We start from the raw sequence: 17,400 nt of genomic DNA on the forward strand, positions 1-17,400 counted from the left end.
GGGGCGTCCCGCTGTGACCGCAGCTTCCTGCTTGTTGGCCGCTCAGCAGCTCTGCTGAAGCCATTCATTTACTCTCTGTGCCTTGCTCGAGGGCACGTCAGCAGTCCTTTATTTCCAGAGGATCATTCATTCAATCTGTTTTTTTTCTCAACGCCCTTCTAAATGGATGTGAGTTCAAAGGGACAAACAAGGGGAGAAATGAGGAAAAGAATGTTACAGGGATAATGGAAAAAAGAGAGTAGATGAGAAAAAGAATAGAGATATACAAGAGAAAAAAACATGACAGAGCCGTGCTTTGACAGCCAAAAAATAAAGCGGAGCTGCTTATGTTGGAAGGCGGATGTGTGGAATGCTCCAGGTGAAAGAAGCAAGAGGAAATGTGAAAAATTACTTATTACGCTCAGTTTAGGAAACGGCTGGACTCATGCATAGCGCTCTCTCTCTCACTTCATCTTTCTAAGAAATGTCGCAGCAATAAAATACTATTTTCCCCCTATGAATTTACTCATTTCGGTACTCAACAAATCACACTTCTCCTTTTCATATTTTCCACTCATATGCAGCCCAGCCCGTCTGCTCCTTATTCACACTCTACGTGCCCTCATTTGCCTCTCACACTGGTCAAAACACTTACTTCATTTTGCACTGATGGGATGATGGGGGTATATCAGTGATCAAAAGGGACCAGCGTGTCTGCTGGTTTATACACCTGTGCCAGTGGCGTCTGAGTGTGATAGCTGATATGCCCTCATGGCAAGTTTGTCCTCTATGGACATGCCTCTGAGCTTAAAGAAACACACACACACAGACATCAAAGAGCAGAGTATAAACAGATTCTCCTCCTCCTCCTCCTCCTCCTCGCTGTGTAAATATGTGTGCACATGTACGTGTGTGTACACATACTTCATTCATAATGGTAACAATTGAATAATAATCTTTATTTTGAGCAGCCCTTTTTCAAAACCCACTCGTAAAACTGATAAAAAAAATGTATAAAATCAACAATAGAGTCATTAAAAAAGAAATAAAGAGGTAAGCCAGAGACATGACATGACAGGCCTAATAAACTGACCAACGCTGTGTTTTTGTACAAGGGGAGTAATATCAGATATAAATACTGACATAAAGTTCTCCCGTCCCGCTCTGTCTTCTCTTATTATAACAAATACTTCCACAAAGGCTTTGAAATGCTCTGTGTGTATATGTGTGTGTGGCGAGGTGACTGTGTATTAGATTTATTCATCATCTTGTAGGTATGTTTCACATGAATTGCACACCAACATCACTCATGAAAGCTGACACACACACACACACACACACCATTCTAAGGGCAGTGACAGCAAATATTTGCCCATATGTGGGGGCAGCTTGTATGCTTTGCCCAGAGTAAACAATCCCGTGTGGATATGGAATAATAATGTGGCGCGTTTTAGCAGCTGCTCGGTCACAGCCTGTTTACAATGTTGGAGGGTTCTCTTAGGCGCTAATTTGTCACTGTCAGCTTTCTCGCACTTTCAACGCTTTTTTTTTTTTCTTTAAGTGTGAAGTCCAAACTGGGAGCTCAAAGACTGTGTTTTGATTCTATTTTGAGAGTGTTTGTGAGAAAATATAGATTGTGTATAAGTGCAGCTGTGTGTGTCTTATGGTGTATGGGTTTTCACTCGTCCCCACCAGTGTGTGTGTTCGTATATGTGTATGTATATATATATATATATATATATGTGTATATATATATTAAGGGGTGACAATCACCAGAGGTCCAACAATACTTAATACAATGATTAAATTGCGATTTCTTAAGTTTTTTCAACTGCAAATTATGCAGTTTTCACTCTGTGCATCTCAGAGCTTTCCTCTTGAGGTCAGAGGTCAAGGGACCCCTTTGAAAATGGCCATGCCAGTATTTCCTCGCCAAACATGACATGGTTGGTGACAATGGATTTCTCAGGTTTTGTAGTTTCATATGATACCAATATCTTCACTCTAGCTATAAGACTTAGCCTGCTATAACCTGAAAGACAGAATAGCAGCCGTCAGATTGTTAAGAGGTTAATAGTTTATATGATAAAAGATTGATACTTGACGTCCATGTATTGATACAAAATTGCCAGGCAAAATATCGCGATATTATGCTGTATCAATTTTTTTTCCCCACCCCTTATATATATATATATATATATTCTGTGTGTGTGTTTGTGTGCCTGTGTGGATCATAGTTGTCTGACTAAGTAAGTTCAGTAAAGGACAAGGAGCATGTCTGTAATCAGGAACTCGGCAGATTTATTATCCCGTGTGTGAGCTTCTGGCAGTGTCTATAGACTTATTTATTTTCTAAAACCACATGCCCTTGTGTGTGTCTGTGTCATCCTGTCTTATCTGTCCTCTTGCACATATCTATTTTTGAGAATGTGTGCATGTGCTTGCATCTCCCGTCTGCATGTGTTTGTGTGTTTTGTTGTTGAAAGATTTACACAGCAGCAGCGTCTCACCTCCATCAGGTCTTGTCTTGTCTTGTCTCAGTCAGCCATGCTACTAAGACAAGAAGACATACGCACAGTAGCTCCCTGCTTCACTGTACACACTGCAGCCCTACCGTTTACCTGTACGATGCAACATGCAGGCATTGTTTTAACTCTAAAAAATACAGCAGAATTATGGGTTAAACAACATCATGTATATACATTTTATATTTTGGATGTCAGTACTAAATTTAATGATTTTGACACATTTACCAACAAAAGCAGCACAAAGTCAAAGAAAATTGTATTTGAAGTGAACTTGGGCCATTGTGTTACATTTACATCTAGGACATACACGATAGTCATTTTGTGTGAGATGCAAATCTTTTTGTATTCCATGGTTAATTTACATTTCTTTATTGAGCATCTCTTTATCTGTTGTCACCCATATATCTCTCTCTGAAGGCAAATCAAGTCTCCAAACATCCAGAAGCAGACGGTGGCGGGTGAGATGAGGAAAGACGCCCTCCCTGACGGACATCCACACTCTTTATCGCAGGTTTGAATATGTGTGTGTGCACACGTGTACATTCCTTGTCCTGTAGTTTAGCTCTTCATCACCTCTTCATCCCACAGTGTGCAGACGGACTCTTGCTGTACTCATGTATCCTGCCCTTTTCTCTCCTCTTCTTTCCTTCTCACCTCTTTTGCAAGCTGTTCCTCAGGAAGTATCACCTTTTCCCCTCGATCTCTCTCTACGTTCTCCCTTTCTGAATAATTCTGCTCTTCCGATCAGAGAGAGCCCCTTTCCCAGTCTTTCATGCCTCCTGCCCTGCCTCCCTCAGTGCATCTCAGAGTCAGTCCTAAGTGGAAGAGACAGGCATTTAGTCCTGCAGAAATCAGCTCCATACGCCAGCCAGGAGCGCCGGCATAATGGCTCAGATGGGAATAGTAAAGAACTGATTAGTGAGGCAGGAGAGAGACTCTTGATTTACCTTTTTTTTTATTTGTATAGGTCTTCTTAGGTGTCAACACGAGTGTCAGCTGTTTGCTTGACAGTGTGTGTGTGTGTGTGTGTGTGTGTGTGTGTGTGTGTGTGTGTGTGTGTGTGTGTGTGTGTGTGTGTGTCTGTGTGCATGCTAGCCTGCAGAGCTATGCTGAGGTGTTAATATGCAGAGTGCAGCCATGCCAGGTTATTCCCACAGGACCGATGAAGTAGAGTACACCTCTCTGTACCTCTCTGCCAAAAAGAACCAGAGCTGCTCTCAGCCTGTTTTTGGTAGAGCTATTTTGTTATTTCTGTGTGTGCTGGCAGGCAGCATCCAACATCCTATTTCCTCTTCTAAACAGTGTCTGAGTAGCAACACATTAATATTTCTACAACCTGGAAAGAGACATGAAGTGAGGGCCAGAAAGAAAGAAAGAAAGAGGTACAGGGACAAATGCAAGGGAGTTTTGGGGTTGATGTCAGGTGAGATAGATGACATCCACAAACAGAGCAAAATGGAAAGTTTCAGAGGTGATTGATTTGTATGTTGTTGGTAGTCTATCATTCCACGTGTAGAAATAGATGCACAAATGTGTAGATATCACTGGATAGTAAAATATTTGCAGATCATGGTACACATTTGTGGAATGTCTTCTGTGGGTTACAACTAATAAAGTCCAATAAAAACTTCCATAGTAGTCCATGTATTATAAAATACTGACCAGAGATAATACATGTGTTTATAATACAAGTTTATTAAACCTGGCCAATACTGATATTAGTATTTGAAAATGTAAAAAAGATCTGATAATAGCGGCATGGCTCTATGGATGTCGTTGTTTGTTGGTAGGTCAGTAGGTAGTTCAGACTGAAATATCTTAAACATTATTGGATGTGATCCGATGACTTTTTCACTTTTTCACCCCAAAGCACGGATTTTCGTGTGAATTATTCAGACTTTTTGTGGATGCTTCAAGGAGAGGAAAACATGCACATTCTCAAAATTGTTTGTGGTGTTGGCATTAGATCCCCTCCAATATGTACTTTTTTTAAAAAATGACTTGCCCCCGCACACACTTTTCTCTGCTTTATTAGTCAACGTTTAGGTCAACAAGGACCTTCATCGGGACATTAAGAAGATCAAATGGTGGTGTGTGTTCTTTTAAACACCACCAAATCAATGTGATTGGATGATTGTAAGTGTCTGCCATCCCTATTGGTTGAGGAAGTGACATCATCACATATCCATTGCACCATGAAAAAAACAGGAAGAGAAGATTCTTTCACTCTTATGAATGCTTGCACACTCACAAGTAACATTTGTGCGGGGGGGAATAAATATGCGGACGGACCTCGATTTCAGTGGATATGGTCATTACCCGTCTGAAAAATAGGACATGCAGGATTAAACCAAACACTCCATAGAATTGGCAAGCACCCAACTGGACTATGCACGCACTGTAATAAACCGGAAACTGTCAAGCATGTTCTTATAGAGTGCAACAAATATGTCAAAGAAAGAAGGGAATTGCTATCAGGAGTAGATGATGGAAATATTACAATGGGGAATCAGCTAGGAAAGACATCTAGGAAAGTACACAATCTTCTAATTAATTACTTAAGGGCAACAGGAATAGTGGAGAGAATTTAATTATTAGTAGTATTATTATTATTGTTATTATCATTAATAATGTTTAATTTTAATTTTATTGTTATTTTTATTTATTTATTTATTTATTTTTCTGCCAATCGACTGCTCCACACTCCAGTCCAGTAGGTGGCGGTAATTTCAGATTAGATTTCAGCGGATTTCCGCCAGCGGGAATATGTTTGACCAATGAAATCCTTTCCTCTAATTGATTGACGTCATTCTGCATACTAATTAGCCATGTGCTTTGCGTTGGTTGCCCTGGTTTGTTTTCGGGGCTTTTTTCGGTCCAATGGGACATTTTTCGACCGATAGTTGTATTTCGAAGTAACAATAAATGTACGATAAACATTACTACCTCAACAACCAAATAAAGGATCATATATGGCTTGAGATGCAGCCCAGCAGCTGGGAAACCATGAAGATGGTAATGTAGCTGATATGCACTTGCTAATGTTATATGTTGGTCACGGAATGGGGCTAACATAAATCACTAACATTTCATTTCATTTCAAAATGTATTTGGAACATGTAGAATACAAAAAAAATTAAAGAAAAAGAATGATCATACCAACAAGTGGACAGTCAGAAACGCATAAGAAAAATAAATTGTCAAACACTTGATACCTTGATTTACATATTCGAAAAGGAGTGAGAAGAAGTATAAATTTATTTAATCCCACCCCTTCTCCATAAGTCAATTACTAATTATTAACCAGCTTCCTTATTGAGCATACATATACTCTAATTAACTTTACCTAAATTTGTCTAACTATAATTATTATTATTTATAATTATTCTAACTATAATTATTACCTTTAATCTGTGTCATACAGAAATATAAATTAATTACTGATTTAATTATACTTATCAAAATATAAATTTGTTTTCAATCCAGAATACCAATTCATTACTTATAATATAACTTAATCACAATACCAATTCATTACTTACATATTTAACTTAATCATATTGACAACATTAATGAACATTTTTTAATCAGAATCCCTTAAATTTGATTATTGATAAATTGTGATCAGATGTGCTATGAGCCTTATGTTTGACAGTTGAAAAATAAACTTGTGTTTTCTGGTAAATTAATCATGTACTGGCAAAACTTTAGTATTTCTGTACTGCAGTTTCTTCATTATGGTTTATTTCTTATCTGTCAACGTACATGCCAAAACGAGATATCTTTGATTAGCTCATCCATTTGGCTCCAATCCATATACAAGTAGACAGTTGAACAAAATTGTGCTGCTCTCTGAGGCCAATGTGCAAAACAAAACACAACAATCCAGACAAAACAATGCAGGCCTGTCTAACAGCACAATTGTGACTGTACATATTATAATATGATATAAGAAATATTAAGAACAGTATGATTAAATACAGCAGCAATATATAGATATATAGATTTGCAAAAAATACTGTAGACATGTAAAACTAATACTACATAAGAGTTTGAGTGACCACCTCATATTCCAGCTCACTACCTATGATGTTGATAAGTAGGGCTGTCAATCCATTCAGATATTTAATCACGATTAATCGCAAATTAATCACACATGTTTTATCTATTCAAAATGTACCTTAAAGGGAGATTTGCCAAGTATTTAATACTCTTATCAACATGGCAGTGGGCAAATATGTTTGCTTTATGCAAATGTGTGTATATATTTATTATTGTAAATCAATTAACAACACAAAACAATAACAAATATTGTCCAGAAACCCTCACAGGTACTGCATTTAGCATATAGAATAAGCTCAAATCATAACATGGCAAACTGAAGCCCATCAGGCAACAACAGCCGTCAGTGTGTCAGTGTGCTGACTTGACTATGACTTGCCCCAAACTGTATGTGATTATCATAAAGTGGGCATGTCTGTAAAGGGGAGACTCGTGGGTACCCATAGAACCCATTTCATTCACATATCTTGAGGTCAGAGGTCAAGGGACCCCTTTGAAAATGGCCATGACAGTTTTTCCTCACCAAAATTTTGCGTAAGTTTGAAGCGTTATTTAGCCTCCTTTGCAAAAAGCTAGTATGACATGGTTGGTACTAATGGATTCCTTAGGTTTTTCTAGTTTCATATGATCCCAGTATCTTCACTCTAGCTTTAAAACTAAAAATCGCAAGTTGCGTTAAAGACATTAGAGGCGTTAAAGCAGATTTGTCATTATCGCGTTAACTTTGACAGCCCTAGTTCTAAGTGCAGTGTGCATTCTGTATATCGTGTTTGCTCAGCAGTCGGGTTGCGTTGTGGCCTCTGTCTCGCTCTCTTTCCCCCTCTCTCTCTCTCTCTTCGTTTATCTTTGGTTCCATCAGGAACACAGCACGCTCCGAGGGTAAACACAAACAAACAGGGCCTTCCCTCTCCGCTCCCTCTCCCCACCCATCCAGGAGAGTTTATGTGGGATGGAGCGATAGCATCTCTCCGCTCCATCGTCTCCATCGCGCCACGCTGCACTTCACAAACACAGAGAAAACACACATCGGAAATGTTCACTTCAGGCCTTCACACAGGCCTTTTATTTCTCTTTTATCTGTAACGGAGAGGCTTCAGCGACACTCAATACCCCCCCACCCCCCTCCCTCTATTTAGACACACAAGGATTATAGAAAATCTGGGGACAGTTAAAGAAGATAGACACATTTCAGGATTTTCATTCACTCCGAGCTCGTTCCCACAGTCTGTACATTTGACTGAAACTGTATATGAAACTTCTGGCCATGCACACATGCTTAACATTTTTTAAATCATGAAATAGGACACATAGAGGTTGATGCTGCACACTTAACTTTTTCGACAGAGACAGATGTCTGTGTGGTTTGTGTGTGTGTGAGGCTGAGGATCATAGGTACACAGCTGCTGGAAATGTGCATTCTCTCACTCTCTGCTCGTTTATTTTAGTGATTATAATCCCTCCATCAAACCAGAAAGGGCCCAGACTCCATAATGATCCTTCCCAAGGGCATAAGGTGATGATTGGTGCTGCAGCGGCAATTATCTTTCCATTTCTCCGCTCTCTCTGTATCTCTCTTGCCCTTTTTTCCATTCTTTTTATTCTTGAAAGCCAGCGATACTCTCTTGTTACTAATAAAACTCACATAACACACAGATATGCACTGACACAGACAGACAGACTCTCACACACACACACACACACACACACAGGCAGACACCGCTTTCTGGTCAGGTTTCACTCGGGGGTCCAGCGGTGGCAGCCCCATCGCAGTGGGGTGTGTGTGTGTGTGTGTGCGTGCATGTGTGTGTTTCTGTCTGTTAGGCGGGGTCAGACCAGTACTTGTTGATTCTGGTGCATCGAATTACTGCCCGTCTGTCACGTCCAATTACAGCCTCGGAGAGCTGACGCACACAGCCTGCCTCTGTACGTGTGTGTGCGGGTGTTTGTCGCTCACCTCCAGCTGTGTCGTGCTGACGTGACGAGCCACAAGTATCAGCTTGTGATTCGGCTGGCTTGGCACTATTTTCATCGCCCTCAGGGATAATCCCGTCGCTTTTGATTTAGTCAGTATCGCTGAATTAGTCAGATGATTAGCTATTTTTTATAATATTTACGATTGGATTTGAAGAGGTGCCTGGACCACTATCTATGTATGATACAGGTGCCAAGTCCAAACTCACTTTAATATTAATTAGGGGCAGTTAATAGGCCATTCATATGTAGAGCTGCAACAATTAATCGATTAATCAATTAGCTGTCAACTATTAAATTAATCCCTAACTATTTTGATAATTGATTAATCGGTTTGAGTATTTTTTTTAACAAAAAAAAAATCTAAATTCTCTGATTTCAGCTTCTTAAATGTGAATATTTTCTGCTTTCTTTACTCCTCTATGACAGTAAACTGAATATCTTTGAGTTGTGGACCAAACAAGACATTTGAGGACGTCATCTTGGGCTTTGGGAAACACTGATTGACATTTTTCACCATTTTCTGACACTTTATAAACCAAACAACTAATCGATTAATCGAGAAAATAATCAACAGAGTAATCGACAATGAAAATAATCGTTAGTTGCAGCTCTATTCATATGCATCCTGCATGTCCCATGGCACTGTCTCCTAAAATGACTTCCACTGGACTCTTTACAGTTTTCCATGTATTTACCATATCTTTTTTTTGCCGTCAGAATAGATTCACCATGTGTGAGGAACTGTTTAGCCTAGAGCTCCTTTTATGCGATACAAAAAGTAGCTTATTCAGAGTGCTGATCACACGTCGATCTCCTGTATACCTGCAAAGCTGTAATTGTGTCTAAGCATTCTGAACTCACTAACTGGCTTTTACATGCAGCCGTTTCTGAGTTGAAATGTCAGTTTAGGAAACTTACAGCTTGGCTTGGTGAAACACTGAAAACATTTCAGCCAGGGAATTTTTCTCTTTTAACTTGTTTTTCTTTGTTGCTGTCTGGAGAGAGTTTATACGCCCTCATTGCTTCCAACAACGTCTGTTACTCTGGCTCACCTGCTTGCAACTTGTTGCTTAAACTGTGTCTTTTGATTCATACTTCTATAAGTGTGTTATCAAGTTTGTGGTGTTGAAGCTTCCAGTGTTGATTTATCCCCCTCAAGTACCTATTAAATATCCAGTGTTGCTACTTCTCTTTATGTGAGGTTGCACAAACCGTGGCTACGCAAGTGTTTACAGGATGTTTCATATTCAATAGTTTCATATCAGAATGTGACTTTCATTTGATTTCCTACAGCATCTGATCTGGTGTTCTTGGCTAGTGCGCAGTAACCACTTGGCACACCCCTTAGTTTGTGTTTTGCAACAAGTGTAACTGAACTCCTCTTTGTTCAGCTTAAAAGTGTCTCCTTATCCATGTGACTCCAAGTCCTCTGCTCTGCTCCCAGAAAAGTGTGAACGTGTGAACTTGAAGGCGAGTCAACTGTTGAGGAGCAGGAGAGAGAGTTTTAAAAAAAACGACGAGACGAGAGAAAGAGAGAGAGAGAATCGGGGGTTTATTATTTCTGTCCAGTGTTTTCTTTCACAGTTCCATCACCCAGTGTGGAGAGGGATCCTTTTCCCCCCACTCACCATAGGTGTCAGGGAGGCCACACACAAACTGTGCATGTGAACGTGCACGGTCTACTCCACACAACCACACTCACATGCGCACACTCATACGGATGTCAGCAAAGGTCACAGCACTTACACACTCTCTCTCTCCATCACTCATCACCCTCTTCTGTCTTGGCTGTGTCTCTTTCTTCTGAGAGAAGTCTTGTTCTTCTTTCACCACGGCTTTTTTTTTTTACGTCCTCAAATCTTTCCTTTTGTTTCTACTTTACACGGACTGGTTTCCTTTTTGGAAAGGGAGCAACGAATACACCTTTTTCTCAAATTATCTTTTGCCAATGTAGTGTCATTCCATTGCAAAACATTTCCATGATGAGTTTTTAAAACAAAGTGTACTCAAAGAAAACGCTCTCTCCCCCGGCTTTTTGCTACTTTGTTTCCAACCCGCCTCCTCCTCCTCTGAACTCCTTTCGCCCCCCTCAGCTTCCTCTTTCAGCTTCCCAGGGTGCCATGCGGGAGACGGCGGAGCGGATCGGGGAGCTGGAGAAGGCGCTGAGGGAGAGCATGAACACCTCCGCACATAGGGAGGCTCTCTGGGCGCAAGAGGAGACCGCCCGTGTTCAGGCCCAGAGACAGGTTTACACGATGTTTCTCACACACTGATGGAAGACACATATACACACTCATTCATACACACACACAGATAGTCTCATGCATCCCTACATACAGTAGGCAGCTCTCCTTTTAAACTGAGTGCAGGTCACCTAGGACCACTGAAAAAAATGCAAGGAACTTAACTGCACACCCATGTGGCTAAGAGTGTAACTGCAGGCGGACTGTGGTTGATCAATTATCCTTAATCCCTTAATATGTAGCTCTTAACCAAAAAATATCATGTTAACAAACTGGATAGTCGTATTTTGCTTCCTGTCTTTTCTTCTTAATTCAGTTTTTTATTCTCGAAACATGTTTAATTTTCTCCCTCTAGACTGAAATTTAAAACTGAAACTAAAACTAACAGTCCTCCTCTTTAATTTTCTGCCTCTCGTTATGTTTGCCGTTGCACGCTTGACAATGTGAGCATGTGTTTAACACATTGTGAGTTTACGTGCATGCAATCAGAATTCATTTGCAAATCTGTAGACTCGTAGTCTCGATGGAGTACAGGCTGCCCTTTTACTCTGCACGTCCTGCTATCTATCTGCCTTTCTGACTGCCAGCTGGTCAGTCTACATCTTTAAGTGTATGTGTGTGTGCATTTGTAATGCGTGTGTGTGTGTGTGACAGCGTAGGTGTGTCTGTGGTGGGAAAGAGAAACAGGGCGAGGGAGTGTGTTTCCTCCTGGTGTGAGCGTGCATTTGAATGAGAATGACCTTGCATCGCTGATGAGTGCCACAAGTAATACGAGAGCAATCGGCGGTTAAAACAAGAACTAACATTTTTCGAGGCAGAACGGTGGCTGCGTTGCTTCAAACACACATACATTATGCTCTCAAACACACACACACACACACATTCAAAGATAGAATCTGATAGAGGAGAACATTTAAAGATGAAGTAAGGAGATTGGTGGACAGAGCGGGAAAAGTAAGAGGAGGTCAAACTCAGTTTAGAAAAGTCTGCGAGAGCCAATGCTAACTGTGGCTGTTCTTTTCCTCTGTTTTTTTGCAATTTCTGTACTTTACACGCTCGACTTACAGTCAGCATGGATACTGTGTTTATCAAACAATATTCTGATCCACTGAGAAGTCCGAAAGCATATTTATGTCTGCGGGACTTTTCGCACGCATAGAAGTGGGATGATTCAGCTTTGACCTAAGTTTACCCCTGTGTGGCCAGAATCAGGGAAATCCTTTTCTAACTTGTGACACTCATTGACCCCAAAAGTCAACTTGCTTTTGTTTCAAGTGAATCCAGACCCTACACATAGAGAATATAATGAGCCAGCATGCAGTCATACTGGCGACGACTGCACTTGACACGAATATTGAGTCAGAATAGAGTTGCAGTCGCGCTATGAACACAAGGAAAGGTACCCATTTGGGCCTGGCACTGCTCCGTCGTTGATGCTACAGTAGGCGCTGTCAACACCCTGAACTTTATGAGCCGGCGTGACGTCACCGCATACGGAGGCAGCGAGTCAACATGCCATTAACATGCAGTTATACAGTCGTCAGTCATCTGTTGCTCTTGCCTCTGGAGAAACAGAGTGTGTGGAAAGGGAAGTTGGGTGGGGGGGGGGTAGAGAGAGGGACATCACCTGACCCTGGCACCGTTTCAGAGCGCCCTGCCAGACTCACATTCTCACATTATTGTCCCCCCCACCCCACCTCACTCTTTCCTTGCTTTTCCTCTTTCTTCTCCCCTCTGTCCCAGAGTAATCAGTCTCATGATGTATAATGCGCTGAAACAAGTCTTCCATCAGCCTGACCTGCTGAAATGGAGCATGGGTAATGCCCTGGGTCACTTTTCTTCACACCCCCGCTCTCTAAGTCTCTCACTCCGTCTCCGCTTCTCTCCGTCTCTCGTCTTTCCCCCCCCCGCCGTCATTTCTGCTGTCCATCCGTTGTCCCGAGCCTTCGTTCTTTCCCATCTGCCTTCTTAAGTTGTCTCAGCCGATCATCTCCGCGCTCTCCCTCCATCTCCGCTCCCGTCTCTCTCCCTCTCTCCCCCTCCGTGGCGTTTGAACTAGGCCTCTGAACCAGCAACACCGACGCAAATGGACAAGAGGGGATTTGGCCCTTACCTCTGAGCCCCCAATCAGCTTAGCAACTAAAGGGGCTTTGGGCCAGTCTTAGCGAGCCTTAGTCCGGCTGGGGGGCTTTGCCTTGAAGTTGAGCTAAATTAGCACGCACAGGCTCACCGCTAAGCTGATTAGGTCCCTAATTTCACTAAAATGCATTGTATTCCTTATTAATGATGTGATTGTGAAGCGAGGGCTAGCCTGGGTGGTGGACTAATGGGGGGACTGGGAGGTAGGCAGTTGGCGCATGAGGCTTGATAGACATGTGGTGGGTGTAAATGGAGTTGTGTGTGCGTGACCCTTGGCTTTCAAGATGAAAAGACTGGCTTTGGATTCCTTTAAGCCTGAAAGAAGACATCAAATATTAAACACGGTGTGATTTTGGACGGCTGGATGTCTTGTTGATATTGGGTATATTAACCGCTGGATACTACTGAGGTCAGTTGTTCTTGGCAGGGACATGGGGTGTATTTTATTTAAAACAATGCTTTGTTACATTTCTAGGAAGTCATGACTGAAAGTTGTCACTTTTCCCACCACTTTTTCTGTACTCCCCGCTCGCGTTGCTTTCACCCTTTCTTCTCTCACTCCATATGTGATATTCATGACCAGTCAGTGAGCACATTATCTGACATCTGTGAAACACACCTAGAAGGCCAGCGGAGATGGAGAGTGTCCTGAAAATGTGTGAACGATTTGGCCCCTTCATAAAAGAGGCCCATTCCTTTTTTTCATGTCCTACCCCATGGAGTGCTTCCCCCCTAATACTCCCTCTCTCTGTCTTTTTTTCCTCCCTTCACTTTCTCTCCCTTTGTTCATTTGAGATTCCAACCCTTCAGAATTTATCGTTTGACCATCTTATATCACAAATCTGCAAATCATCAGAATTGAACAAAGATAAAATGCAAATTCTCGCCGCCTCCCATTCACATCAACCGAACACGCCTGCCCGGCACGGCATCCTATTGTAAAGTACTTGTTGTTAAGACAATTACACACTTCCTGTCTCAGGATAATGACGCCCTGAGGTCACATCCTGTCTGTCAGACACACACAGGTTGTCTTGCATGGCTGGAGGGCATGTGGGAGGGGACGTAGTTGAAGGGTTGAGCATTATTCTCACCTGCTCTGAAGTAGAGCCACACTTGAGAGTGAGATAGAATAAGTGGAGAAAGGTGGGAGAGACGAGGGAACCCTTGTTCCCAGTCCAAGGGTCAGTGGACGTATCATTCAACTAACCTCTGAACCTCTGTAATTTCACCTGCTCCTAGATGTCAAGCGGCCATTTGTTGTCATATTCAAGCAGTCATTTCACCTCATTCTTGCATTCCAACACCCCCCCCCCCATGTAGACAAATAAAAGTGCACTAAAGTTTGTTTCTGATTATTTGATGTCCATTTGTACATGTATGAGACTGCAAGTAAACAATAGATCTTGTATATTGAATTTGAACGTAACATGTAATATGATTTAAAGTCATGTGAGTGTCCTGGTGTGTTTCGAGACTGTTTTTTTTTTTTAAACCTCTGCGTATTTGTCTCTCCTTGAATAGTTGGAGGACCTGATGGGGGCTTTGGAGAAGACACGCCAGGAACTGGACGCCACCAAGCTGCACCTGTCCTCCACTCAGCAGTCCCTGCACGAGAGAGACGGACACCTTAATAGTCTTCGCCAGGAGAGACGGCGACAGCTGGAGGAGATTCTGGAGATGAAGTTAGTTTCACACTCACACATTTGTCTTTATATACAGCATTAGATCTGCACAGTATCTACAAACCAATTCGGCGAAATACCGGAAGAAACCAAGTCGCCATTACTGCGTTGGCATCTCCCTACAATACGCACACATTTGTATTCAAGCTAAGAAGTTTACAATTTTCTACTTTGTGTCCTTGTGAAAGCCTTCAATTTGACTTTAAATCATTTATTATCTACTGCGACCATTTGCGTAAGTTACTACGAGCAGCCACGGGTGCTTTCGGCTGAAAGTCACCAGTTAACACAGTTAGCAGACACTACTAGAGTCACTACAACTTGCCACCGCAGTAATGGCGGCGCCACTAGATCGCGTAACACACAAAGTGGTCGCTGGATCCGTCTATATCTTATCTTTACCTTAATTTACCCTATGTGCCTATTTACCTTCTGTCAAAACTAACGCTTTTCATATTGCACACATAATAATAATCGCATAATATGTAACCATGTTCTATATCCTGTACATTCATGGCTATGCATTTCTCTAATCAGTGAAAGAAAGACTTCAACTTGGCTATTGCAGTAATTTGAATTAATTAAACTGCATTTACATCAAGAGAAAAAAACACAGTGTGTAACGCAGAGCAGCAACAGTTGCTGGTAACTACAGTAAGATAAACAGTCGGAAAAAACAAACCACAAATGTTTGTGGTAGTGTCTGCACACCCAGCCCGTAAAAGTATATGATCAAGGATCTTTTATGAACATTGGCACGGTTCGCTCAGCGCTTCATCAGGCTCATTCTCATTACCATGCACAGCAGCACCGTTGCTGCAGCAGAAACCTGTGTCTAATACTGTATTAGTTGATACGCTCACCTGTTCGCATGTGCGTGTGTGTTATAAAGACATCAGTGCCGAGGTGTGTCATGAAGCAGGATCAGCCGTTGTCTATAGCTGCCTTGTGAAAAGTTACATTTATTGAGGACAGGTGGTGCAGCAGCAGGTCAGAAAAACGTGTGTTGTTTTTATCTGTATGTCTGTGTGTGACAGAGAGAGAGTTAGGGAAGGAGGAAAAAAAAGAAGTTAGGAGTACTGGCTGCATTTCCATGTGAAGTTCAGTGATCTGTCAGTGGAGCGGCTACATGTGTGTTTGCTTTGAGCTCTCTGATTGAAGGAGCATGGAGCCACATATCTGGTTGTCATGTGCCACGGAGAAATGCCTTTAATGTCAGCCACTCAGTACAGTACAAAAGGGAAGGCTGGCACATATGTATTGAAAACACAACTTTTAAAATCCATTACGCCTCACAAAGCCTCTCTGATCACACTAACTCTGAAGGAATGTGTGCATGTCTGCCTACAGTATGTGTATGTGCCGGAGAGACCGAGAACGAGAGCGACCCCGCGCTTGTGATACAAACCATCTTCCCGTCCGTTCCAATTTCCACCATCCAAACATTAGCGGGGATGTTTAGCAGAGGAAACGTATTACATGTGATACAGACACAATCCGTGCTTCTACGTATGTACGTGAAATTCAAAAAACGCTCACGGGACCTGGCATGCGAATGATGCTTTTGTACTTTATTGGCGCTCGGCTTGAATTATTATTACATTGCCATTAGAAAGATGTCTTCGAAAGAAGGGTTGCGTGATGGTTGGTTGACACAAACAGAAACAAAGTAGATGGGATTCTTTGCTCTTTGTGTTCTAAGACTTTGACTGAATGCAAGTCTGCACTGGTAAGAGCTAATGAAGGGGGCACGAGTGTGTGTGTGGTCTCTTGTGGCTTTGAACCCGTATGTGTCTGTGTGTATGAAGAGGTCAGAGGCAGGGGTTTGGGGTCACTGATGATGAGGATTAAAGGACTGTTGAATTGCGAGGGGGGGGGGGGCGAAGCTTCGTGAGACTGACTCGCATCTGAAAAAGCCGCAAAGATACGCATGCAGAACGCACACACAACCTCAGTGGAACTCACATGTAATCACTCACGTCTGCTAGACATGCACGTACTTACACAAACTTTTTGGCTTTCTGCTTTAAAAGGGGGCCATATTCCCACAGCACAGCTCTGGTCCAAGTTAGCACAGGGAAAACTAAACAGGAAAGATAAGGGAAAGAGAAAGAGAGGTAACGAGAGAGAGAGAGAGAGAGAGAGAGAGAGAGAGAGAGAGAGAGAGAGAGAGAGAGAATGAGAGGGAGGGGAGGATGGAATGGAGGGGCTGCACAAAACTGAAGTATTTCAAATCTTAGAAATCATGAGAGAAGTTTGATTGCATGCCAAGTTTCTCCTTCTCACCGCTGTAATGTGGCATTTGTCAAGAAGACCAGCTGAAGCAAACCATGTGAGGCACGTTCCCCAGTGAACTGGGGAGCTCTCTGTGTGTGTGTGTTGTTTAATGTGCGTGAGTGTGTACAACCCAGAGAGAGAGAGAGAGCAGACTCTTGGCTTTTCAACACTGTTAATGAAAGAGACAAGAGGGGAAAAATCATTTTCAATATCCTCTCATTGCATGCTGGGCTTCCTAGCTTGTTTTTGGGGTGGGGGTTCGGGGGCGGAGGGGTGGGGGGGTGTTTGTGAGGGTGAGCGGGAGATAGAGAGAGACAGAGAGTGCATTTTCACATTTGCCTTTTCAGATATAGAGCCGAATGCTTGATGTATAAGGAGCAGTGCGGGTCTGCTCTATCACCCCACACCAGATTGAGTTTCCTCCATACTGTACAGTACTCTCTCTTTCTCTGTCTTTCTCTCTCTCTCTCTCTCTCTCACACACACACACACACACACACACACAGACACAGA

General features: G+C 42.2%; 1 protein-coding gene across 1 annotated transcript in view; it reads left to right on the forward strand.

The window, feature by feature from the left end:
- The window catches only part of LOC141771955 (ERC protein 2), a 177,140-nt gene that overhangs the window by 82,388 nt on the left and 77,352 nt on the right, over positions 1-17,400 (forward strand). Inside the window, exons 14-16 of the mRNA XM_074642504.1 lie at positions 2,925-3,018; positions 10,637-10,789; positions 14,450-14,610. Coding sequence (XP_074498605.1) covers positions 2,925-3,018; positions 10,637-10,789; positions 14,450-14,610 — 408 coding nt within the window. The remainder of the gene's footprint in view (positions 1-2,924; positions 3,019-10,636; positions 10,790-14,449; positions 14,611-17,400) is intronic.

The sequence above is a fragment of the Sebastes fasciatus genome, chromosome 8 (assembly GCF_043250625.1).
Source record: "Sebastes fasciatus isolate fSebFas1 chromosome 8, fSebFas1.pri, whole genome shotgun sequence".
Taxonomy (NCBI): domain Eukaryota; kingdom Metazoa; phylum Chordata; class Actinopteri; order Perciformes; family Sebastidae; genus Sebastes; species Sebastes fasciatus.